The 27392-nt window shown below is 43.1% G+C and overlaps 1 protein-coding gene across 4 annotated transcripts in view; it reads right to left on the bottom strand.

Moving 5' to 3' along the window:
• LOC135210172 (zinc phosphodiesterase ELAC protein 1-like) overlaps positions 1–27392 on the bottom strand; it is a 109647-nt gene that overhangs the window by 15056 nt on the left and 67199 nt on the right. For all 4 annotated transcript variants that reach the window (XM_064243001.1, XM_064243002.1, XM_064243003.1 and 1 more), the window contains exons 4-6: positions 26321–26475; positions 25624–25760; positions 23447–23603 (exon numbers count right to left, since the gene is read on the bottom strand). In XM_064243001.1, coding sequence (XP_064099071.1) covers positions 23447–23603; positions 25624–25760; positions 26321–26475 — 449 coding nt within the window. The remainder of the gene's footprint in view (positions 1–23446; positions 23604–25623; positions 25761–26320; positions 26476–27392) is intronic.

Here is a 27392-nt window from a genome sequence, read left to right as displayed (position 1 = left end):
TCTTTTGAGCATCGACCAGACTAGCAAAGTCCCCTTGGGATGACGACGGGATCTTAACTCCTACTTCTCCTTTGGTCTCATACCAGATGCCACCTTTCCCACTGAGTCTTGAAGGAGGAAGGGCGAAATTCGACTTGCCCTGATCCTTCCGATGTTCCATCCAATCTTGCAACTTCTTAAAAGCCCTCTTGGTGGACAACAAAGTTTTCATTTCCACAAACTCCGGGACCTTGCAAGACTTAGATGACGCAAACTGAGAGGGTGGAGACTTGGGAGCTGCAGGCTGGAACTTGTCTCCAAAAGACAAGCGTAGCAGTCGTACCAGCACTTTATAATCCGACACAGACGAAACCGAAGGCTGCTCGTCCTCAACTGAGTCTGCCGGACTACTAAGCTCTCCTTCCTCCCTAAGAGGCAAAGGAGACTGCTCCTCTGGAGAGGGCGTGCGCTCAACGGATCTAGCCTTCAACAAAGACTTTCGAGGTTTAAGTGTAGCAGCTTCTTCAATGCGACCGACCTTCTGTCGATCCTTAGTGCTTGAAGAACGAAGAGCGTCTTGACAGCGCTGAGCGTCAAGAGAGGCTACTCTAACTCGCTCTAGAGAAGCGTCCTTACGCTTCCCACTAAAGCGTCTAGCTTTCGCTTTCAAAGCGTCCTTCTGGGCGCTCTCGAAAGCCTTCTCAAAAGGCAAAGCGTCAAGCAAAACGTCCCGACCGAGCGTCCCTCAAAAGCGTCCTGCCGAGCGTCCCTTCAAAAGCGTCCTGCCGAGCGTCCTCAAAGGCGTCCTGACGCGCGGGCTGATCAGGACGTCGAGAGGGAAGAAAAGCGTCCTGTCCACGAGACTTCCTACAAGTAGAACGAGATCGAGGAAGCTCCGATTGAGAAGCAAGCGGAGACAGAGACGAACGAGGAGATGGAGAAGGGGACTGCCTCGTCCTCTTGACAGGCAGCCTGACGTCCTTCCTACGCTTAGGCTCGACTGCTGCTGGGCGAGTCTTCTGAGCCATTAAAGCTGACAATTGGTCTTGAAGAGACACAAGAATATTCTTCGTTGGTGAAGAAACTAGAGGAGGTGAAGGGCTGAACCTGCGAGAAGACCAGGGGCGAGACGCCTCCTTCCTTCTCACAGGTACAGCTACCCGCCTCTCCGAAGCGCGAAAGAAGCGCTTCTCAGCGTCATCCTCAGATGACGTCCTACCTCTTTTCTGCGGAGGAAACGCGTCATACGACGCAGGTGAAGATCGCAACGATAACGGTGAGAGAGGACGTGAAGCGTCCTCACTCGGAAAAGTCCTTTTCAAAGGACGCGAGTCTCTCCGAGCGCTCCACCCCTTGCGCGGGGAGGGCGCCTCGGAGGACGAAAAACAGTCCTTAAGGATGCGAGCCTATGCACGCTCCTTGGCAGCCTGGGAACTAACAACAGGTCCTGCCGAAGGGACGCCAGATCGGTGGGGAGCCCCCATAACCCTCTTGCGGCTTTTGACATACCCACTCCCTGAGTCCTGGGAGTCCGATAGAGGTCTAGGCCTAGAGGCATTATGGGGCCGATCTGACGCCCCCTCCACAACACTAGGGGCACGATCACACACTTTAATTGAGCCGGTTTCCAAGGCCAACACTTTAGATTCTAGAGTGCGTAACGACTCTAGAATCAGAGAAAGGGCATTACCTTCTCCAGACACAGAATCAGGGCCCGCAGGCAACAACACAGGATTAGGTGAAGCAAATTCTACTGGTGTTAATACAGGTGAAATGTTACTTCCCTTACCTTTCGAAGAACCGCTCTTGGAGGAAGCCCTCCTGATCCTATCGCGTTCCAATTTACGCCGATAAGAATCATACACTTTCCATCCATCATCGGTCAAACTTTCGCATTCATTGCACCGATCATCCAATAAACATACATGCCCCCTACACCCCATACATACTGTGTGGGGATCTACCGATGATTTAGGTAGCCTCACCTTGCAATCACTCTTCACACACACTCTGAAACTCACTGAACTTGATCCAGACATCACGTTCACAGAAAAGCCAATCCAAAATAAAAAAACAGTCCACTATCGCGTATGCCAATCCAACAATCCAGAATCAATAACCAAAAGTCAATCCAGATACTTAGAATGAGTCAATCCAAAAAATCCTAGGCGGAGGTCTGTAAACAGTTGTTTACCGACCGGCGACAGAAAAAATATGAATAGAAAATGGGAATGGTTCCTGATATCCGCCTCCCAGCGGAGGGAATGGGTACTACCACCTGGCTGCCCACTGCGTGTGCCGCGAGTTTTGAAATTCTGTCGGACTTCGGAGAATACAGCTATATATATATCTGTCAGGTAAGTTGCATGAACAAAGTTGTTTTTCTCCTTCCTGGGTTCTCAGCGAACTAGCAGCATTAATTTCTTTGCATCGATCTGATTTTTGTTAAATATTGCAAGGAAATTTAAAGAGGCTAAAAAAGGCAAGCATAACCTTTGCAAGTGCATATTTGAGCATGTGTATTACTGCATATAAAAATCTATTTGAAAAAATACAATTAAAAAGACTGAGTAGTCTTGAAGTTTAAATTAGAGCTAAACATAGAAAAACACTGGGCCCGAGAGCATTGGCTGCTATAAAAGTTGTCATAAAAATGTCCTACAATATATCTCGGAACTGATGACACGATGACATTAAAAATGCTTTTGTCACTCTTAGAATTTCAGATACTGTACATCTGAACTAGCATCACTAAACACAGAATTGGTTTTTAAAAATGACCCATTTGAATGCATACATTTTTACAAACTAAAAACAATCATGACTTTTGTTTATCGTTCCTGTTTATATATCTTTCTCTCCACTTCTGTTGCCACCTAAAATGCTTGATTTATAACTACATACCTAACTCACTGATTAAGTCACCAGAGGCATACTGGATTTTTAGGAAATGCAAGCATCTTTTCAAACCTTACCTGGTTCAGGATTGAAAGTTATCAATCAGTGTGAGTTACTGAGTGCACTATCACTGCATTATGAAAACAGAGAGAGAGAATCCCTTTCCCCAAAATTAGCAACTGCAACCCGGTCAAAAATGTTGTCTAACAAGAGAGAAAAATGATGTTGTTAAACTACGATAAAGTTTTGTACATACTTACCTGGCAGATATATACTTAGCTATAGTCTTCCACCTGTCTCCTGAGGGGAGGCTGGGTGGGCCATTAATCGTATATATCTGCCAGGTAAGTATGTACAAAACTTTATTGTAGTTTAACATCATTTTTGTACATGAACTTTCCTGTCAGATATATACTTAGCTGATTGGCACCCTTGGTGGAGGGTAAGAGACAGCTAAATAATACAGGAAAGAAGGGAAACAACTAATGTTGTAGGATATAAAAACCTTTTCAGGCTGAAGACTTCATAGATACTGTCTCTGAGTCTGCATTGCCTGGAGAGCTACAGCTAGGACGTGACCTGTTGCTGAAAGACCCTCGGATCTACAACTGGGATATGTGATCCCCTTGTGTGGTAGAATCCAAGTCGGATCCTGTTAAAGGGAATTTGTCCACTTACTCAACAGATCCTTACCACTACCTCTGCAAGGAGCCAAAACCCATCAGACCACCTAACCAAACTACAAAGGGTTATTACTACGACAAAAAGAGGTGCCTCCTGCAACCTCTTTCAGACAACCATAAACGACAAATACAAAATATAGGGTAAAATAGATAAGTTTCAGCTCCCTGCCCCAGCACCGAATCCGCTGATACGAAAGGGCCCAAGGCGAAGCATTTATCATAAGTGATTTTTACATTACGTAGGTAGTGGTTTGCGAAAACCGATTGGCATCTCCAGAAGGTCGCCTCCATCAGGTTCCGCACAGACATATTCTTCTTGAATGCAAGCGAAGTTGCAATGGCTCTCACTTCGTGAGCTTTCACCTTAAGAAGCTTAAAATGTTCTTTCTTGCAGGCAACATGTGCCTCTGAAATAAGGCTTCTCAAGAAGGAGGACAGGGCATTTTTCGACATGGGACGAGTGGGGTCCTTCACGGAGCACCAAAGTACATCTTGATTGGCCTTAAGTTGCTCCTTCCTCTTAAGGTAATGCTTTACAATTCTAATAGGGCAAAGAGTTCTTTCAGGCTCTTCCCCTACAAGAAAAGATAAAACACGAATTTCGAAGCTCCTGGGCCATGGACGTGATGGGTTTTCGTTCTTAGCTAGAAATCCCGGAAGAAACGAACAAACCATAGATTCTTCCTTAAACCCGACATTGCCCTCAATAGCTTGGAGCTCACTCACCCTCTTAGCGGTTGCTAGGGCCATAAGGAAGAGAGCCTTCTTTGTCAGATCCTTGAACGAGGCTGAACTAGGTGGTTCAAATCTAGACGATTCAAGGAATTGTAGAACTACGTCTAGATTCCAGTTCGGTGCAATATGAGATTGTCTTTTAAAAGTTTCAAAGGACCTAATAAGGTCATGCAGGTCCTTATTCTCGGAGATATTCAAGCCTCTATGCCGGAATACCGCCGCCAACATACTGCGGTATCCTTTAATCGTGGAAACAACAAGATGACACTCTTCTTTGAGAAAAATCAGGAAATCCGCAATCTGGGTCACAGAGGTACTGGAAGAGGAAATGTTCTTTCTCTTGCACCATCATCTGAAGACATCCCACTTTGACTGGTATACACGCAAGGTGGAAGGTCTCCTCGCTCTTGCGATTGCTTTAGCAGCTGTTGCTGAAAAGCCTTTCGCTCTGACCAAACTTTGGACAGTCTGAAGCCAGTCAGACTGAGAGCGAGGAGATTTTTGTGGTACCTGTCGAAGTGGGGCTGTCTGAGTAGATCGCTCCTTAGCGGGAGCGATCTTGGAAGGTCCACTAACCATTCCAGTACCTCTGTGAACCATTCTTGGGCTGGCCAAAAGGGAGCGATTAAGGTCATTCTCGTTGAATCTGACTCTACAAACTTTTTGATTGTTAGCCCCAGAATCTTGAATGGGGGAAACGCGTAGACATCGAGTCCGCTCCAGTCTAGCAGAAGAGCATCGATTGCTAATGCCTCTGGATCCAAGATCGGAGAGCAGTAAGGATCCAGTCTCTTGTTTTTCGACGTGGCAAAGAGGTCTATGTGTGGCCTGCCCCACAACTTCCACAGGCTCTGGCATACATCCAAATGAAGTGTCCACTCTGTGGGAAGGACCTGATCTTTCCTGCTGAGGAGATCTGCTCTCACATTGCCGTCTCGTACAGCGAGAAGGAATGCATCCCCCCCTGTTTTCTGATAAATGCCAGAGCCGTAGTGTTGTCCGCGTTGATCTGCACTACTGATCTTCTGACGTTGGGTTCGAAGGCTTTCAGAGCCAACCACACAGCCATCAACTCTTTTCTGTTGATGTGCCAGGATACCTGGTCCCCCATCCAGGTACCCGACACCTCGCTGGTTCCCAGAGTCGCCCCCCAACCCGTGTCGGAGAACAACACTAGGTTGGGGCTCTGGGATTGAAGAGACAATCCCTTCGCAAAGAGGTTGGGATCTGTCCACCATGTGAGTTGCTCCTTGACTTCCTGAGATATCGACAGGGAGAACGTCAAATCCTGAGAACAACTCCAATTCCGATGAAGAAAGAATTGGAGCGGTCTCAGGTGCAACCTTCCTAGGGAAACGAATTGCTCCAGCGAGGAGAGCTTCCCCAGCAGACTCATCCAATCCCTCGCTGTGCATACTTCTTTCCCTAAGAAGGTTGTAACTCTCTCGAATCCTCGGGCTATCCTTTCCTGGGAGGGAAAAGCCCGAAAACTCTGAGAGTTCATCCGTATCCCGAGATACACACACTCTTGCTCGGGAATTAGCGAAGACTTCTTGAAATTGACCAGAAGTCCCAACGCATTCGTCAATTCTAGTGTTACTTGCAAGTCCTTCAAACAACGATCTTTTGAATTGGTCCTTATCAGCCAATCGTCGAGGTACATGGATATCCTCACCCCCTTCAAGTGAAGCCATTGAGCTACGTTCCTCAAGATCCCCGTGAACACTTGCGGGGCCGTCGAGAGGCCGAAACACAGAGCCCTGAACTGAAAAATTCTTCCCCCCATCATGAATCTGAGAAACTTCCTCGAGGAAGGATGGATCTGTACGTGGAAATAAGCGTCCTGTAAGTCCAAGGACACCATCCAGTCCCCTGGACGAAGTGCTGCCAGCACCGATGAAGGTGTTTCCATCGTGAACTTCTTCTTTTCTACGAAGAAGTTCAGGGCGCTTACATCCAACACCGGTCTCCATCCCCCTGAGGATTTCGGAACTAGGAAAAGGCGGTTGTAGAAGCCTGTTGAATGATGGTCTGTCACTAGTTCAATAGCCTCCTTCTCCAGCATCTGTTCTACTGCTAGATGGATAGCTTGATTCATGATGGGGTCTCTGTACCTGGCCGTCAACTCCCTTGGGGTGGACGTCAAGGGAGGTCTTGAGGAGGAAGGGATGAGGTAACCCCTCCTCAAAATTGAAAGGGTCCAAGGATCCGCCCCTTCCGCAAATCCTAAGAGCCTGGCGCCCACCGTTGTCTGAAGGACTTGCACGTTACTTGGGAGTCTTGACTGACTTGGAGAAAGTCTTACCTCTTCTGTTGGGTCTACGACCCCTAAACGTAGAGGTTCTGGAAGAAGAAGCCCCTCGAAAGGGCTCACGAGTACTAGATTTCTCCTTGGTCTTGGTAGGGAAGGAAGGACGGGGTTTCCTTGCCGACTGTGCCAAAAGGTCCTGGGTGGCCTTAGCAGAAAGTGATCTCGAGATGTCCTGTACTAGATTCTTCGGAAATAACTGAGTAGAAAGAGGAGCAAACAGCAACGAAGACCTCTGAGCGTGGGAGACGGACTTCGTCAAGAAGGAGCAATAAACAGATCTCTTCTTCACGATCCCCGCCCCATACAGGGAGGCGATTTCACTCGCTCCGTCTCTAACAGACTTGTCCATGCACGACAAAACGCACATGAGATCCTCTGGAGAAAAAGACTCTGGCACCTCTATCTTCTTTGCCAGGACTCCCAGCGACCAATCAAGGAAGTTGAAGACCTCCAGCACCCTGAACATGCCTTTCAGGATGTGGTCAATCTCGTTCATTGCCCAAGTCGTCTTCGCAGAGTTAAGTGCAGCTCTCCTTGTGGCATCAACTAAAGCCGAAAAGTCCGCATCGGCTGAGGACGGTAGACCCAATCCCAAGGACTCTCCTGTTTCATACCAGAAACCAGCCCGTCCTGACAGCTTCGAAGGAGGGAAAGCGAACATTGTTTTTCCTGCTTCCTCCTTGGAAGTCATCCAGGAACCAAAACTCCTACGTGCCTTCTTCATCGAAAGTGTGGGCTTCATCCTCACACAAGACGAACCCTTCGTTGTCTTCGCCGTAGAAAATAACGAGTGAGGAGAAGGAGGAGCCATAGGAGTAAGGGAATCCCCAAATTCTTGCAGGAGAAGCTCTGTGAGCTTCTTGTAAGAAGACACAGCTGCGGAAGTGTTCGGTTCCTCATCCGAACCCTCTAGGATTCCTTGTCGAGGAGAGCGCGGAGGATCCTTAGGCGACGAAGAGGTCCTAGTAGGGGCAGAGCGAGAGGTTGGAGAGGCCTTCTCACAGGCGAGTTCAAATAAGCAGGAGAACGACGAGAAGAAAAGGAAGAGCGCCCGTCCGGTCTGGATTGTCTGCAATGAGACTCCCTCTTCGAGGTAGACGAAATCTCGACTGAAGGAGAGGTAGGGCTTCTACCCCGAGAAGGTCTGGATACATCAACAGGGCGCTTACGAGGAGGAGAGCGCCTACTAGAATCTGGGCGCCTATCCCGAGGAGAGCGGCTGCTAGGTGGCGAGTGCCTATCAGAAGCGAGAGGTTGGAGAGTGCCTTCTCACAGGCGAGTTCAAATAAGCAGGAGAACGACAAGAAGAAAAGGAAGAGCGCCCGTCCGGTCTGGATTGTCTGCAATGAGACTCCCTCTTCGAGGTAGACGAAATCTCGACTGAAGGAGAGGTAGGGCTTCTACCCCGAGAAGGCCTGGATACATCAACAGGGCGCTTACGAGGAGGAGAGCGCCTACTAGAATCTGGGCGCCTATCCCGAGGAGAGCGGCTGCTAGGTGGCGAGTGCCTATCAGGAGCAGGGCGCTTGCGTGACTCTCGATGCTTGTCAAGTTGAGCACGATCAAGAGCAGGTCGACTGGAAGGTGAAAAGCGCCTACTAGGAGAAGGCTGCTTGCGAGACTCTTGACGTCTGTCAAGCGGATAACAGTCAGGAGAAGGGCGCCTCAAAGCTAACGAGCGCCTATCGGGAGAAGGGTGCTTGCGAGGCTCTTGGTGCCTACCAAGAGGCGAACGATCAGGAGAAGGGCGTCTAGAAGAAGGAGAGCGCCTACACGGAGAAGGGCGCTTGAAAGGCTCCTGGTGTCTGCCACGAGGAGAACGGTCAGGAGTAAGGCGCCTCGAAAACGACGAGCGCCTACCAGGAGGTCGACGTACCCTAGGCTCTTGGCGCCTATCTTGCGGGGAGCGGCTACCAGAAGGACGCCTATCAGGCGCATGGCTCCTACCAGACTCTTGACGTCTGAAGGGAGAGGAGCTACGAACAGGAGAACAACATCTACTCGATGCCAGATCCGAAACTGGAGGAGAGCAACATCCGGAAGACGAGCGCCTACTTGTGGAAGGGCGTCTTCTAGTTTCTTGAAGTTGCTGAGGAGAAGTCCCACGAGAGGGAGTCGAAGAAAGAGGCCTGTTCTGCTCCAAGTAGCTATCTCCTTCCAGCCGTACCCTCGAAACAGCGTGATGAGCAGGTGAAGAACGCTTACCAGAAGCGGGAATCCAATCCGGAGAAAAATCTTCTTTCTCCACAGAGTGTCTGCTCGATGTCTGGCGCCTTGAAGCTGAGAGAGAGGCAGGAGAGCGGGGCCGCTCGCGTGAGCTCCTAACTTCAAACGAATACTCCCCATACGAAGGAGATCGCCTACGAAGCGGAGAACGATCCTCTGAAGAACGGCGTCTAGATCTCTTGATCGGAAGAGAAACGTCCTTCCTCCTCCTCGATCTTAAGGCCAGAGAGTCCGCCAAAGCTGAGATCTGAGCCTGTAGTCCCGCAAGGACTCTAGTAGGAGAATCCGTCCAGTCTTCCTCTGAATCAGGCGCAGAACGAGGGGCGCAAGAAGACGAGCGATCACAAGATCTCTTGGGCTTCTTTGCTTCCAAAGACGTATCTTCTGGGAAAACTTCCGGGCTGGAAGCCAAAGGACTGCAGGAAGCCTTCCAAGCCCTCTTCAACGGGCGCGAAGCATCCGGGGAGTTCCAACCTCTCTTCGGTGAGGGCGACGACGAAGAGGAGCACTACTGACGTAGGATCTCCTTCTTGTAACGATCCGAGGCAGCCTGGGAGCGTACTTCAGGATCTGCTGAGGGGACGCCTGACCGGTGGGGGCTCTCCCTAGCCCTCCTGCAGCTTTCGACTTTCCTACTCCACTGGAACTGGGAGTCTGGAAGAGGTCTAGGCCTAGAGGCACTAAGGAGCCGGTCAGACGCACCCTCCACAACTCTGGGGACACTGCACTGATCACTAACACTCTCCTTACCTTCTTCTAACTTACGAATCTTCTGATCCATCGAAAGAATCGTGGCTCTTAAAGCCGCCGCCTCCGAAGACGAATCTTCAGCAGGGGCTGCAACTTGGGAAGAAGGTTCTACTTCTACATTAGTGTTAGGTTCTGCATCCAACTCACTCATTCTAGACCTACTAGAACTTCTAGAGGAAGCCTTTCGTACTCTATCACGTTCCAACTTCCTAACATAAGAAGAGAGAGCCTTGTATTCGTCTTCATTCAAAACCTCACATTCCTTACAAGGGTTACTAAAAGAACATTCATTTCCCCTGCATTTCATGCATACAGTGTGAGGGTCAACCGAAGCTTTCGGCAACCTCACTGTTACGATCCCGTGATAGTTTGTAGGAAATAGTTCTTTCCAAAACTACTGCTTTGGGTTATTACCTATTCTGCAAATACCATAGTTCCCTAATTATATGTCAATATTACTGTTACAGCAGGTGACGTTGGAGGCGTGAGGCATACTTCAGGCGGGACACGGAACTCTGCAGTAGAAGAGGGTGGACGTTCTAATAGTTGTGCGTTGCGAGTGTGATTTTGGCTATACTTCGGTGGTCGTCCTGGGAATCGTGCATCGTTGGCTACGAAGGTAGCGAATTTATGGAGAAAGCGCGCTTTGTGGAAGCTGAATGCTTCAATGAACTTGCACGGTATATATTCCCGGACGATGTAGTTGATGAGGATTCGTCTCAACAAGGAAGTTAGCCCTGTTGTTGATTGTTGGTAGCAACCACGTGATTTGTCCCTCTTGCAGATGTTCCTGTGGGGTGTCCCCCTGATCATTTGGATCAGTATTATTAATTATATAATACTTGCCTCACCTCCGTTTAAGAAACTGTAACTTTCAGAATTTCATTGCCTAGTTAACTATTGTAACTTTCACTTGGATTGTTTTGTCACTTTTTTCCATTACTAAGTTTATATGTTTATGGGGTTTTCTTTTGTTAATAATAATTTAAAATGTTTTCGTATGTTTTATTATTCCACTCTAATGTTTCTGCTGAAGATCATTATTATTACAGCTAAAGCTATATAAATATAATGTGATAAAAGGACAATAAATTAAATATGTTATGCGCCTGAATCTGGCGGCAATAAACTTTTTAAGTATTTAAGAATTGGTCCGTAACATATTTTTGGCATCCTCAGCGGGAACTTCAGCAGTGTCATTAGGTTGGATGGTGTAATTAATGGTACAAACATGGAAATTGAAACTAATGACGATGCCGCTCGTTTTCTTAGGAGAGACGATTGGCGTAGTAAATTGTTTACTATTAAAAAGTCGGAACTGCTGGTTGTGTCGGATTATTTACAGTTGGAGTTTACGGTTAGTAGTACTAATGATGACATAAGGAAAGGTATCATAGCTCATTTTGTTCCGGATGGAGTGGACGTTGACTTCAAGATTTTAGAGGAAGAAATCGACGAAGACTGTGAGGTAGTGAAACTTCAACTGAAACTGGATTTGAAAACTCGAGTTTGAAGATGAACAGAAGTGGCGTGAACATGAACTTAGTATGAAGCAGTTAGAAAAAAAACTAGAGTTTGAAGATGAACAGAAACGGCGTGAATATGAACTTAGTATGAAGCAGTTAGAAAATGAACAGCAGAAACGTGATCATGAGCTGGAATTGGCCAGGCTGACGGGTTCCCGATCTCCTATTTCTGGTAATGAAGATTCCCGTATGTTGAAGTATGTACCAAAGTTTGACGAGAGTGACGTCGTAGAATTTTTCATAGCTTTTGAGAAGGTAGCGGCAAATTTCAAGTGGAGTGAGGATAGGTGGGCATTCATGGCTCAGACTGCTTTTTCCGGGAAGGCTCTAAAGGCTTGGGCTTCTCTGTCGTTGGAAGAGAGTCAAGATTATGCTAAAGTGAAAGAAGCCATTTTAAGGATTTATGAGATGGTTCCTGAAGCCTACAGAGTAAAGTTTCTTGACAGTCGAAAATCCTCCAATCAAACTTTTGTGGAGTTTGCTCGTGAAATGGAAAAGCATTTTGAAAATTGGTTGAGATCCAGCGATGTCAAGAGTGAGTATGCTAGATTGTGTCAGTTAATCTTATTGGAAAATTTTAAGCACAATTTACCTAAAGACCTTTGCATTTTCTTAAATGAAAAGAAAATTGACAATTTAGCGAGTGCTGCTCGGTTAGCTGATGAGTACGTGTTAACACACAGTAGTTATTCTAAGCATGCTGCTAAAGGTAAATATAATGCTTATGAAACTGGTAAATTGCCTACAGGGGTTAACGTAACTGCTAATGATAGTAATCAAGTTAAGAGTGGTCCTGCTTCTCTCCAAAAGCATTTTAAATCTAAGTACCAGGGCAGGGTAACTTGCTTTCGTTGTGGGAAAAATGGGCATATAGCTGTTAAGTGTCCTAAAAAGGATTCTGCCATGCTCGTTAATGATAAACAGGTAGTGGATGACGACTTTAAGTGGTTTAAATCTCAAGGTAAATCAGCACACTTGAAAATTGGCAAGAGTGTCATGATGTCAATGTACTTAAGAGATACAGGGTCTTCTCAATCTTTAATTCTAAGGAAAGCCATTCCAGTGGGCAGTAAGTGGTTGAATGAGCATAAGCTTATTAAAGGTGTTGGAAACGAGTGGATATCTTGCCCGGTTGTTGAACTGTATTTTTTTTCAGACATTGTTGCCAGCGAGTCTAAGTTTGCAGTTGTTGATACTCTCCCCATACCTGAGGTTGATGTTGTTTTGGCAAATGATCTTGCTCAAGGTAAAGTAAGTTGTAATCCGACAGTTTTTGTCAATCCACAGGTGTTAGTAACCTAACCTGAAACTGTGCTTGTGACAAACTAGGTCAGGTAAAAAGTACCGATTTTGAAGTTGAGCATCCTGATTTGGAAAGTTTGTTTAATGCAGATTCATTGGTTCACGTAAGAAACAATAAATCTATTTCTTCTGAAGAAGTAATGAATTGGATAGAGATGACTTAGTAAAGGTTCAAAATGAGGACTGGAGATTAAAAATATAAAATTAAGTTGGAAGAGGGTAAAGGAGTGGATTATGAATGGATAATGAAGTTCTTTATAAAGTAATTGTTCCTATTCGAAAACGAGAGGGAAATTTGTTGAAGCATAGGTTTAATTTGTTGTACCTTCTAAATCAGAAATGGTATATTAGAAAAGCTCATGATGATTTGTTGCTGGTCACTTGGGTATTACTAAAACTTTGACAGGGTTAGGAAAAATTTCTATTGGAAAGGTCTGAAAAGAGATGTCAAGAAATATTGTAAGACGTGTCACCAATGCCAAATTTTCTGGTAAACCTAATATGGTAATTCCTAACGGCTCCCCTTTCTCCCATTCCTTCCTTAGGAGAACCATTCGAGCATGTAGTCATTGATGTAGTGGGTCCCTTACCTCGTTCGAAAGTAGGGTCTGAGTATGTACTAACTATCAAAGACAGGTTAACTAGATATCCCGAGGCTATCCCTCTAAAGTCCCAGAAAGCTAGGGTCATTGCCAAACATTTGATCACTTATTTTTCTAGGTTTGGTCTTCCTAAAACCATCCAGTCTGATCGTGGAACAAATTTTTTATCAAAACTATTGCTGCAGCAGTTTAAGAATTTTGGAATTGAGCATAAACCTTCTACTCCATACCATCCAGAGTCACAGGGAGTTGTGGAACGGTTCCACCAAACTTTGAAGGCAATGATTCGGAAGATGTGCAATGAAAAGGTTGGTTTGTGGGAGAATTATCTTCCTTATTTGTTGTTTGCAGTACGCTCTATGCCAAATGAGTCAACAAGTTTTGCTCCATTCAACTTGGTGTTTGCTCATAAAGTAAGAGGTCCATTAGACTTGTTAAGAGAAGTTTGGGAAGGTAATGGGCCGAGCGAAGTGAATATTGCTGATTTCATTAATGATGGTAAGGGCTTTACGAAATGTGGGAAATAGCAAAGAGTAATTTACTGAAGAGTCAAAGTAAGATGAAGTCTTTGTATGATTTAAAATCTAAGGAAAGAGTCTTTGTTCCTGGAGATAAAGTACTGGTTTTGTCACAGGGTGTAAGAGGTTCGTTACAGAATAAGTTTTTGGGACCCTTTGAAGTTCTAAGCAAAGTGAATGATTTGAATTACATTATTAAGCTTCCTGATCGTAATTTGCAATGTCATATTAACATGTTAAAAAAGTACTTTGAGCGAGAGAAAGCAGTGGTTTTGTCCGTTTCAGAAGAGGATAATTCGAATGTGAACTTCGGAGAAAGAATTTGCTTGGCCGGGTAATAATGATATTGTTATGATACAATAAAGTTTTATGCATACTTACCTGGCAGGTATATATATAGCTGTATTTTCTGAAGTCCGACAGAATTTAAAAACTTTCGACACACGCAGTGGTCAGCCAGGTGGTTAGTACCCATTCCCGCCGCTGGGAGGCGGGTATCAGGAACCATTCCATTTTCTATTCATAATTTTCATTTCCACTGTCCCCTGAGGGGAGGTGGGTGGTACTTGAATATATATATATCTGCCAGTTAAGTATGAACAAACTTTATTGTATCATAACAATATCATTTTGCTCATGAACTTACCTGTCGATTATATATATATAGTTGAATCTCACCGTTGGAGGTGGGAAGAGACAGAATAGAAGGATTTTGGGACACAAATGCATGCAGATGATTTACATCTTGGTTCCACCTGTTAGCATAGCCGACTTCGTGATTACTGTCACCCAAGTCTGCTTCTGCTTTACTGAGTTGCCAGCGAGGGTAGAGACCTATAAAGCTGTGCACTCCAGATGATCTGTCAACGGGGGCGTGACCACAATGTGACTAGACCATATTGACCATACCAGAGCTAAGAAGTAAAATAAAAAATATATATATATCATTATATATATCACCACCTGACCAACCTAGCCAAAGTTAATGTGTGTTAACTAAGGCTTCAGAGTTAAGAAGTCGCCGTTGTCAGCGACTCCACACTAAATTAAGAGCTCTTCCTACCACCATTTTTCTACAGGATAGGATGAGTAGTACTTCTTGCCCCCAAGATTGTGTCTGCAGACACGTATGGCCCTAGCGAGCAGCAGGTCTCATATGCCATCTTCACATCTCGCAGGAGTGTGAAGTGAACCCAGAGTTGCTTCGCTAAAACATGGTACTCAGGATGTTGCTGAGTGCCATGCTCTGTTGAAATGCTTCCGAGGCCGCGCCCACCCTCACGTGAGCATTCAGATAAAAAGATTTCAAATCTTTGTGCAAACACAATGAAGGAGCATTTTTTTTGAAAGAACTCCTTAACCCTAAAACCAGGTGTACTTCGATATGGGCAAGTCTGGTCTTTTTCGGAACACTGCAGATTGCCCGACTGACTCGACTTTCTTGATTTTAAGTAGATAAAACTTGAGAGACCTGACAGGGCACAGGACTCTCTCTGGCTCCTGCCCACTAACTTGTGCCATCCTTGCTTCCAAGATCCTGGCCCAAGGACAAAAAGGGTTTCCATTCTTAGGCCATAACGAAAGGCTTAGAGAGCACACCTCCTTGTGTTCTCTAAAGCCAAAACTTGTGACGATGGCTTAAAATCTCACTAACCCTCTTTTGTCGTATCTAGGGTGGTTAGAAGAAGGCCTTCCTGATCACATACAAGAAGTTAAACAGGCAGGAGAGGTTCGAATGCTTTGACATCAAGAACTTCAGACTACGTCTAAGTTCCATATTGAAAGCTTCGATCCGGAAATGCACAGTCTGTACTAAAGTCAGGTGAACGACCAGTTGACCAGTCAGACGAATCAAGGACAGACAAGGCTGATACCCTGAAGACCCATAAGGCACTATTCTTAGCTGAAGGATGAGTGTCTGGACTGCCTGGGCGATTCAATCTAAGCAAACCTTGGGGGTGTATCAACGCAACCCAACGTCGTCCGCAATCGACTTCGTCAATAAGAAACTCAGGGCTACTATATGTCGCCTGATCTTCGCACGAGTGTCCTGACTCCGAGAAAACAGGCGAGACAAAAAGAAGATGGGGAGCTAGAATCGAGATTCCACAGACCTCAATGATCGTGAAGGTCTTTGTTGTTTGACAGATGCAAATCTGTCAAACAACATTCTCTGTTGTCTGTTCGCACGGCAGATTTTCAAAACTCTCGGCAACCGCTAGACACTGGTAGTTCAGGTGATCTACCCCCACGTTCCCGTGGCGCTGGTACTTGGAACTATTCCCGTTTTCCTCAGATTTTCTCTGAACCCTGTCTCCTGAGGGGAGGAGGGTGGGAATTTAATTATATATACCTGCCAGGTAAGTATGCATAAACTTTATTGTATCATAACAATATCATTTTTATAGCATGACACTTACCTGGCAGGTATATATATAGCTGATTGACACATTTGGAGGTGGGTCACAGACAGCAACATCGTCATAATTCAAAAATTAACTAATTTTTAAAATTATTTATCAAGTTCCTTACCTGCTAAGGTAGCCGACTTCGTAGGTCCTGCCTCTTAGCCTGCTAAACCTTAGTAGCTCTCAACTAGGATGTGACCTGTTTGTTGAGAAAGCTAACACAAGGGTCTGACAACTGGACGGGACCAATTTGTTGACAGGAAACCCTAGCCCTCTCTTACCAGGGGCATTCATGCTAGAATAAGTTAGACCACCTGAACCACACACAAAGCTAACGTAACACATTACACTTCACATACTGAAGAGGAAATAACCCTCTCAGACAACCAATAAAAAAGAACACCACTTAATTAAAATACCTAGCATGTTAGTAATCTATCGTTGCTGCGCCGTCGATCGAGACGATTCGTACGGACTTTTGCAATCCTGTAACGAACCTCTAGATGATCGTTACATTCTACGCCTGTTGTTATAATAGGCTCTTTCCTCGTAAACTCGAGCAGGGGACCGAGAGAAGATACTTCTTAAGATATGAGAGAGCTGTGGAATATCAGAGTTGATGTGGACCACTGGTTCCAAAAACTCGTTTCGAGGACTGGAGGGACGACCGAATTGCATTTACTTCTTTCAGATTATGATCAGGACATCTGAAACACTATCCAGATGTCCCGGCACCTTCTTCTATCATGACGCACTGAGAGATGTTCAGAATAATTCCTAGATCTTGAATAATATTTCAGTTTCCCGGTAGGAAAAAACTGTGGTCTGAATTGCAGTCTATTCGGGGAAACAAACTTCTTAGGAAGGAAATGGTCCCCAGCAAGCTCATCCATTCCCTCCCCCCGAGTATGCTTACTTCCCTATAAGGCTGCGCTTTGCCTAAGCAGGAGAGCATATAAAAGTGCATGTTGCGGTAGACTCTAGTTCTATACCGTGCGGTAACGAGCACCGAAAGGATTAAGAGATAACTCTGTTGAACATAGTAAGGCAAAACTAATGCAACGTTTATTCATTCACGTAAGAAATCCCCTCAATCTTAGGCTAAAGTCCGTGATTGTAGGACAGAGATACAGTTAGTCAGTCAATCCCGCAGGAGAGACGTAACCGCCAGCACAGAGATACGGTTAGTCAGTCAATCCCGCAGGAGAGAGAGACGTAACCTACCGCGCATGACAGAGCACGATCTGTTACTGGCTCGGTTGGAATTTGGACAGTCAGACACAGCAGCAGCCAGCAGCTTACGAACGTCGTCTCTTAACTTTATGTCTGGGTTGCCAGCTACCCTATTCTACGAAGAAATAGGTCGTTATTTTTTGAACAAAAAGAGACTCTCAAGCTGGTATATTTAAGCGAAACAGAAAACGGTAAATATATAGATGCGTTTGTGTCGTCAGAACACTACCATACAACGGTAAACAAGATAAATCGGAAACTCCTGGAAGGCTGCAGGGCAGTGACGATTAAATGTCCTTAAAATAGTAGACAATAGACCTCTCGGTTGCCATCCGAAGAGGTAACTACAGCAAGCGTGTATGACTTGAAACCAACCAGTAGTAAAATAACGCAAGGCAAAAAATTTTATTATATCAACAATAAAGTTTGTTCATACTTACCTGGCAGACATATATATAGCTGAATTCGGAAATACAGCTACATACATATCTGACAGCAAGTTCATGAACAAAACTTAGAGAATCGAAGCAGACAGCTCAAGCTTCTTAAGATACTGGACATAAGCGTTCATTGACGAAGTCTACAAGTCTATTTCTTGTACGAGTCCTGCGAATGAGAAGGAGAGCTCTTCCGAACCTGTCCATTATTCGCTTACGCAATATCAAGTTAATGAGATGTTTGTCAATGAGAACTAACCCAATTAACGGTACAGAGAGATATTTTGTCATGAGGGGAGACCCACGTTACTTGACAAAACGATAGTACTATTGTCAATGGGGTGAAAAGTCACTGAATTGACAAAAACGTAATATCCAGGAAGTCGAGCCTTTTATTTTTCGATTCCCGTCTCAAACAAGGAAGGGGACAAGAATCCTGTTAAGAGACTGGGCTTACGGTAGGTAGAACGACGACCCTGGTGGCAATCGGCATGGAAGTCTCGACTAGAAAACTAACAAAATCTATCATCTGAAAAAACCCTTTCAGATGTCTAAAAAGCTTTAAATTTATTGGCAGTATGGCAAAGGAAGTCCTGTCTTGCGCTTTCCTGGAAAGAGCGTCCTTTTGATGAGTGCCTTTGCAAGAATCGGTACTGAACGTTGCCGAAAATCCTGACGTTCAGGACGTCGAGCCTTTTACGTAACCCGTAACTGTCTTATCTCAAAGTTCTTGACTGAGGTAGAGAAAACGAGATCTTGCCTTGAGCTTTCCTTAACTCCATCTATCTTTGCGAAAAGCAATATAATATTGACAGAGACCTCTTGAATTCACGAAACCCGAGGTCTTGCTGGGTTTCGAAGACGAAGTCTGTTCACTTTCTTGAGGCTCAAATCTTAAACAAGAGCTTGAAGAGTTCAACAGAAACGTTCTGGTGCGCGCTCGGCGTCCAACTGGCGAGGAACGCTCGGCGTCCTGGTGCGCGTCGGCGTCCTGGTGCGCGCTCGGCGTCCACTGGCGAGGACGCTCGGCGTCGTGTGGTGCGCGCTCGGCGGCCACTGGCGAGACGCTCGGCGTCCACTGGTGAGTGCGTCCATCCGAGCGTCCTGTTCAAGCCGATCGTCCAAATAAGCGTGCAGAAAAGAAAAGCGTCACGCTCTGACAGGCGTCAAAAACAAGCGAGAGAAACTACCTTCTTTTTCATATTTCTTGGTGGAAAGAATACACGTGATCAGGGCAACTTTCGCCTTCTTACTTCTCACTGAAACACATAACGAGAGAGAGGGGACGTGAAGCGTCTCTTCTATAAAGCTTCTTAGAGGGCGCGAGTCCTTCGAGAGCTCCAACCCTTGTGTGGGGCGGGAGGACGCTCGGAGGACGAGAAGCAATCCTTCAGGGATTCGTGCATGTGCACGCACTTTGGCAGTCTGGGGATTTTCATCAGAAAACTGCCGAAGGCACGCCAGATCGGTGGGGTTCCTGTAACCCTCCTTCGGCTTTCGACATGCCCTCTCCCTTGGTTCTGGGAGTTCGACAGAGGTCTAGACCTAGAGGCGTTATAAGGCCGATCTGACGCACCCTCCACTACACAAGGGGTGGGGCACTGTCACTGCCACTTAGCCACTCTTCACTATTGCTCTCTAAAACAAGCACTTTCGATTCTAAGTTACGAATCGAAATAGTATAAGAGAAAGGGCAATAACCTCTACAGACACTGTTTTAGGGCCCGAAGGCAACATTACAGGGTTAGGCGTAACAAAAACAGAAGTAGAACTCTTCACAACAATGAAGGAGAGCGATCACCTCTCGCAGACATAGTCATAACCGTAGGCCATACTACGGCGTTAGGCAAAATAAAGTCTACCACCGAAGGCGTTAGCAGTATCACTACCCTGACTTTCGTAATTGATTAATTGCGTACATACTAAACAAACTTTTTCCTTACGAATTAGACACGTTTACTGACTAATTGCGTACATACGAATCATACTTTTTCTTTACGGAAATAGACATGTTTACTGATTAATTGCGCCCCCCAAGTGCGGAACTACCGAAGCTTTCGGTAGCCACACCCTATCTTTGCAGACAACACCCTCTGAAACTAGCCTAAACTAGATTCAGATATCTTATGCAAAAATGAATCAAATTCAAATCAATTTAAGATAGCGTATGCCTAGCCACAAATCCAAGTAAATAAATTAAAAGACAATTAGGATACTTAGCGGCAAATGAAGTTTCCAAAATCCTAAGCCGGAGGTACTGAAAAACAGGTGTTTTCAGTACCTGGCGACAGAAAATTTATGAATAGAAAATGGGAATGGTTCCTGATACCCGCCTCCCAGCGGCGGAGGGAATGGGTACTAACCACCTGGCCGACCACTGCGGTGTGTCGGAAGTTTTTAAATTCTGTCGGACTTCAGAAAATACAGCTATATATATACCTGCCAGGTAAGTGTCATGCATAAAAAATTCTGTTTTGTTACCTAATGTGTGTAGAAGTTCTATCCTGAGTACTAACCAAATTAATGGATTACTGAAAGTGTTAATGAAGTTTCCCAAGACTGTCAGAGATACACCAGGTAGGACCACTTTATTACAGCATGATGTCGAATTAGAGAGTGAAACGCCAATTAAGCAAGCCCCTTATCGCTTAAATCCTGTTAAGAAAGAATTTGTTGAAAAGGAAATAAACTATTTGCTAACTAATAATTTAATTACACCCAGCAGCAGTTCGTGGAGCTCGCCAATTGTAGTTGTTGCAAAGGAGAATGGACAAAGTCGATTATGCATTGATTATCGCAAGGTCAACAAAGCAACAAAGGCAGATTCTTTTCCTATTCCGCGTGTTGACGATTGCATTGATAAGGTAGGAAATTCTAAGTTCATTACGAAAATTGATCTCCTAAAAGGATATTACCAGGTCCCTTTGACTAATCGAGCAAAAGAGGTATCGGCATTTGTGACAGCTGATGGTTTGTATCAATTCGAAGTGATGCCCTTTGGCATGCGGAACGCCGCTGCCACTTTTCAACGATTAATGGCCATGGTTACTCGGGGAATAAAAAATTGTATTGTTTATATTGATGATATAATAGTTTATTCTAATGACTTTGAAACCCATCTGTTGATTTTGAAGGAATTGTTAACTGCTCTGTCCAATGCTGGTTTGGTGATTAATCTCAGTAAATCTGTCTTTTGTGAAGCTACTGTAACATTTTTGGGTTTTTGGGTCATGTAGTTGGGAAAGGTGAAGTACTTCCTAAAGAGGTTAATGTTACTAAGATTAAAGAATTCCCTGTGCCTTCATCAAAGAAGGAATTGCAAAGATTCTTGGGAATGGCTGGTTACTACAGCCGTTTCGTTGCTAATTATTCCGATGTTGTTGCACCTTTAACCAACTTGTTGAGAAAGCATTCCAAGTTTGTGTGGGATGACAAATGTAAAGAGTCATTTGAAATCGTTAAATGTGTATTGACTTCTTGTCCCGTTCTCAGGGCACCAAACTTTGAACTTCCTTTTAGCCTTGCGGTAGATGCCTCGGATCAAGGGGTAGGTGCTGTTCTGCTGCAGGTGTGTGAGGATGGAGTAAGTCATCCGATTTCATATTTTTCTAAGAAGTTAAACAAGCATCAGGTGAAGTATTCAGTGATAGAAAAAGAGGCTCTTGCTCTTATATTAGCTCTTCTGCATTTCGAGGCATATATTAGTGCTCAGAGTGGTAAAGTTATAGTATATACAGATCACAATCCACTGAAATACATCCAGCAGTTCAATAATAAAAACCGTAGACTTACCCGTTGGGCAATGTTTTTGCAGGATTATAATTTGGAAGTTATTCACATTCCTGGGAAAGATAATAAAATACCAGATGCCCTGTCTAGAGTGTAATGTTATTCAGCATATTTGCTTTGTATATGTAATTAATTTGCTTTCTTTTCTATTGGAAATTTTGTAAGGTTCCCTATGTTTTGTTTAGTCTGTAGATTGTATACTTGACTATTGTAAAGGAATTATTGTGTACAACTTTGTTTTTCTTTGCGGAGATAAGGTTTGGAAATATCTGCAAGTTATAGTGCTACTTAGGTTATTTTGCTTGCTAGCATTCACTTTACATAAAATCAATGTGATTTTTTTGTAAGGGTGGGGGTGTTACGATCCCGTGATAGTTTGTAGGAAATAGTTCTTTCCAAAACTACTGCTTTGGGTTATTACCTATTCTGCAAATACCATAGTTCCCTAATTATATGTCAATATTACTGTTACAGCAGGTGACGTTGGAGGTGTGAGGTATACTTCAGGCGGGACACGGAACTCTGCAGTCTTAGAGGGTGGACGTTCTAATAGTTCTGCGTTGCGAGTGTGATTTTGGCTATACTTCGGTGGTCGTCCTGGGAATCGTGCATCGTTGGCTACGAAGGTAGCGAATTTATGGAGAAAGCGCGCTTTGTGGAAGCTGAATGCTTCAATGAACTTGCACGGTATATATTCCCGGACGATGTAGTTGATGAGGATTCGTCTCAACAAGGAAGTTAGCCCTGTTGTTGATTGTTGGTAGCAACCACGTGATTTGTCCCTCTTGCAGATGTTCCTGTGGGGTGTCCCCCTGATCATTTGGATCAGTATTATTAATTATATAATACTTGCCTCACCTCCGTTTAAGAAACTGTAACTTTCAGAATTTCATTGCCTAGTTAACTATTGTAACTTTCACTTGGATTGTTTTGTCACTTTTTTCCATTACTAAGTTTATATGTTTATGGGGTTTTCTTTTGTTAATAATTATTTAAAATGTTTTCGTATGTTTTATTATTCCACTCTAATGTTTCTGCTGAAGATCATTATTATTACAGCTAAAGCTATATAAATATAATGTGATAAAAGGACAATAAATTAAATATGTTATGCGCCTGAATCTGGCGGCAATAAACTTTTTAAGTATTTAAGAATTGGTCCGTAACACTCACCTTACACCCTTCATTCACACAAACCCTAAACAAAACAGAAGTTTTAGCTACTGAATCCCGGTCAGACATGTTTAAAGAAAAATCCAGTTCAAAGTCAAAAACAGTCCACCAATAGCGTATGCCAAGCCCAACAGAGCGAATATGTCACCAAAACAGAAGTCGAAATCAACTCCAGGCAATCTAGAAGTGAAAAATCTATCCAAAGGAACCGACAACAGTTGTTATCGTTCCAAACGACAGAAAATCTGGCAAACAAGGGGGATTGATTCATACACCCGCCACCCAGCGGCGGGTAAGGTAGACCACCTGACCTACCTGTCGCCCGCGAGATTTGAAATTCTGTCGGGAACGTCGGAGACTATAGCTAAGTATATATCTGACAGGAAAGTTCATGTACAAAAAAACCCCATTCACAACCAAAATCTTTAAGATTTTGTTTAGATTTCTGTAAGTGTAATTGTGTCAATATGAGCACTCTCTGGGTACTACTAGATATAATTGTTAAATAAAAATGTTATGAAATTACCCTAAGTATGTGAATTCATTTATCTAAATAAGATTTTCCTGAATGTTAAAAAATGGCACTCTATTTATTCAATATGTTACTAAGGTTACAATTAGCACTAATTTCTGATTTTCAACCACCTACATAAACCCATAAATGCATATTTCCTCAGAATCGCCAATGATACTGCATGTTGTCAAATTAAATCACCATTAAATTCTAAACTTTTATAAGTCTTTCATAGCTCAACAATTTCTTACCTGGTGGTACTTTAAGCATATAAACAATATATATTCTACATTATATGGAATCAATCTTAAAACACTTCTGATCTTTTTGGATGATATCACAAAGAAATTTATGGGACAAACCTGACTAAATGAGCAAGAGGAGAAGCATCTCTTGTGTCTCCCAGAATGACCAAAGACTTGCCAGGAATTAGTGATCCAACAACCATATCTGGTGTGATTAGTTTACCCTCTTCTGTCGTTACAGCCTTCCCTTTCTTTAGCTGCCCATATAAAGGACCTTCATGGTAAGACAAAACCAGGTTTTCAAGTTGGTTAGCTAGATGAAAATATAGATAACAAATGGGGAATAAAAATAAAAATATTTATAATAATCTAATTTGGCATACTCAGAATTCTCTACCATCTTATAATTAACAGCTAACGCCAAGTTGAAATTTTACACTACGTATATTTACGTAATGCATTTTAATATGTGATAAAACTTGCTTTTATGTTAAATATTGAAATCTACATAGCCCTCCTCACATATTTGACACTGTAGATAAATATCCTAAATCATTATCTAGTGATGAATTGCAATGGATTGTTGGAAAAAAAATGGTAAAAATATGCAAATAAAAATAGAAAAATTTCCTAAATTCAAAATCATTTTTTATAGTCATTGCTTTTCTACAGCCTACTGTGTGTCCAGCATAATTCCACTTACATCATAAAAAGATGAATCCGAGCACTTCTACCTAGCCATCCAAATACCTAGGCTCAAAAGCACCCCCATGTTAATGGGACTCACTGCAAGAAAGAGGGGTGGGAGGGGAGACACTTCCTTTAACGTAATGAAAACTATATTCTTGAGATTTTGTGTTTGCTCTATCACAAACCCATTAGTGTACATGGCTATAGCCTGGTTATTATAAAAAAACAAATAATTTTCCTTAAAATTTGAATGTTGAAACTTCCTAAAATTATCATATCAAACCAATCAATCTCAGAATGTGATTTTAAATATGAAATTACCAAAATGATTCATAAATACACTAATGACCCAAGAATATACCTACAACTGCATTGACAGATTATCCATACTTTTTATACATCTGCATCCACATGATAATTTCTTAACATCTGCATTAGCATTGTGAGCAACATCCACATCCACAGTTTGAGAATGCATATATGAGGATATCACCCCCTGCTCAGTGCTCAGTAGTTCATACTCATACATTGTAGCTAAAAGTAGATTTTTTATTTTTGTTTTTTACTAAATTTGTCTTTTTTGTTTATTATACAGAATACATGACACAAGTACACATTACCATGGAACATATTGTATACGGATATATTGTTCTGTGCGCAGAGAGCAAGGAAGATCTGGAAAGGAAATTGGAAAAATGGAGACAAGTACTGGAGGACAGAGGAATGAAAATAAGTAGATCTAAGACAGAATATAGGTGTACAACCAATGAGGGGGATGATAAAGAAAGTATTCAGCTTGGTGGAGAATAAATAAAGAGAGTTGATAAGTTTAAGTATTAGGGATCCTTTGCTAACGTTGGAGGATGTATGGAAGAAGTAAAACATCGGGTACAGGCAGGCTGGAACAACTGGAGAGCGGCCTCTGGAGTTCTTTGTGACAAAAGAGTACTGCTGAAGTTAAAAGGAAAATTTCACAAGTAATTTCAAGTCATTTACAGTCATAATCATAGAGGCAGGGTATTCCATTATTTTTGGAAACACTCTCTCTCTCTAATGCAAAGAATGGCTTTGAGTTTTGTTACCCTTATTGTGCAATGAGCATGAAATGACCTTGTGCTAAGACAACTAAAACATTCGTGTAACATGGTTACTGTTTGTAGGTTCAAGTGAAAGTACGTACATACATACATGAGTATCACTTATGTGGTAAGATAATTTTGAATTATTTGGCTGAAAATTGTCTTTAACAATTAAGTAATATCTAAATTATTTAGATTTACAAAATATCTGCATCCATAAGGGTATGGTCGTCAAATTTCCGCATTTGTATCCACATCCACAAATTTAAAAGGTTGATATTCATATCTGCATCCGCAAATGTAAAAAAAATTGATATCCGCATCCGCAAATCCCATTTTCAGACATCCAATACATCTCTAATACATATCACTACTTATTACCGGAGGTGCTTTGGAGCCTTCCGTAAAGATGGCCAGGTGGCAGTACTTTACCTTTTGTCTGGAATGTTGTTACACATTATGCTGGATATACAATAAACAGTACATAGGTAATAGGTTTGTGGAAAAAACAAATATAAGGCTGACCTGGAGGGAGGCCAAGTTCTATTAGCTTATTCTTATCAAGTGTACCAGGTCGACCCTTTTGATTTAAAACAAAGCCAAAAGAAGGCACACGGTGATGAATCCAACCAGCTACAGCACACCAGTTATCATCATCAAACCTAGAAAATAATTACAATGCATAGTATATAGGGTACAGAAGATACACACACATATGTACTGTACAACTGGAACCTGGACTTTGGCAAGTTTGGTTCCTGGACCCAAAATATAGGAAATCACATAAATTCAACCTTTAGTGAAAATGGTATCTATATATGTAATGCACTTAATTTCAAGGTATGTACTGTGTTTGTATATGTACACAACCTTCACACTTCTTGTACAGAGTTCATAAAATTTTCAAGATGAATATTAATTAAAAAGGCTGCATACATTTTGTACCAAAATAACCAAAGTACTCATAATGAAGTATACAAATATGCAATAACAAAATTTCTGTTTACTCAAGACTTAGGTATTGCATTCACTTACATAACTTGCAAGTGAAAATTTAAATAAGTGCAGTGTATTCATGGATACAAATAAAAAATTCATTCTCTTCTCTCATGATGGAGCTTAATCTCCCCCTTTTTCTCTTCTGACAATTAGGTAAAAGTGAATTTACATAAACCCTGAAATGCACTCCTATATAGCGGTGATAAATATGTTCAGTACTTACAGTTTCCAGTGAACATTTCCATTGCTGTCTTCGACAGGATGAATCAATGACCCAGGCAATTCACTTAGGTGAGTAACAGAAGGTGCTGAGTGGTCAACAACCCATTGGTCCCAATCTTCTAAATACTGCTCTTTGATAGGCACAAGTTCATGAACCTAAAAGAAAGTATTATATAAAATTTCCTAAGCATAACAGTTTAACAACTAACATGAAACCCTTTATTCTGAATAAGTCTTGATTGTCCACAGTATAATAGCTATAAAGTCAAACTGATTTTCGTATGCCTTGGTTTTCATACATTTTGGATTTGTAGACTTTTTCTGACAAAATTTTGTCTCGGTTATCGTATGTTTTATTGGTTTTCGTACACTTGGAAACGTTCCTCTAGGGCCCACTGTGTGACCGGGCCCCGTTTCGAGCTCTCAAACAAAGCATCCTGTGTTCTTTTGTGACCCATTTTGCTTTTGTGTTCATTGTTTTTGTGCTTTTTGAGCTTTTTCATTCAAGTGCAACTACTAAATAAGCCATCATGGGGTCAAAGAAAGTTCCAAGTGCTGTCAGTGAATTTAAGGCCAGCAGAGGCTGGTTTGAAAAATTCAGAAAGCGAATGGGCATACATAATGCAGTGATTGAGGACATGTTTGCAAAGTGGAGTGATGTAAAAAATTTTGAGGAGAATTATCATCCCAACAAAGATGTTGTAACCCGTGTCTCAAACATGTTTAATGATAATGCCATATTTAACTTTAGGCAAATTTTAAAGAAATGCCAGAAAATGACAAATTTTCTAAGTCAATTTGTATTTTTCATAGCTACAAACCTGAGGTCTTAACAATAGGATAGTCACGGAGGCCTGGTTTCACATAAACTTCAAGCCTGGACTGTCAAGCTTCACCAGTGGGCGGTCAGCAATTTGGTAGAACTCTCAGCCAGGTATATCCCAGGCAAATGGAATGTGGTCGCAGACAAACTTAGTCACCGGAATCGGATCCAAGGCACAGAGTGGTCCCGTCATCATGTGGTGGCAGACAAGCTTTTCCAGATTTGGGGGAGACCCATGTTGGACCTTTTC

The sequence above is a fragment of the Macrobrachium nipponense genome, chromosome 39 (genome assembly GCF_015104395.2).
Source record: "Macrobrachium nipponense isolate FS-2020 chromosome 39, ASM1510439v2, whole genome shotgun sequence".
NCBI lineage: Eukaryota > Metazoa > Arthropoda > Malacostraca > Decapoda > Palaemonidae > Macrobrachium > Macrobrachium nipponense.
The sequence above is the reverse complement of the archived record's forward strand: the minus strand, read 5'-3'. Positions and strand labels throughout refer to the sequence as shown.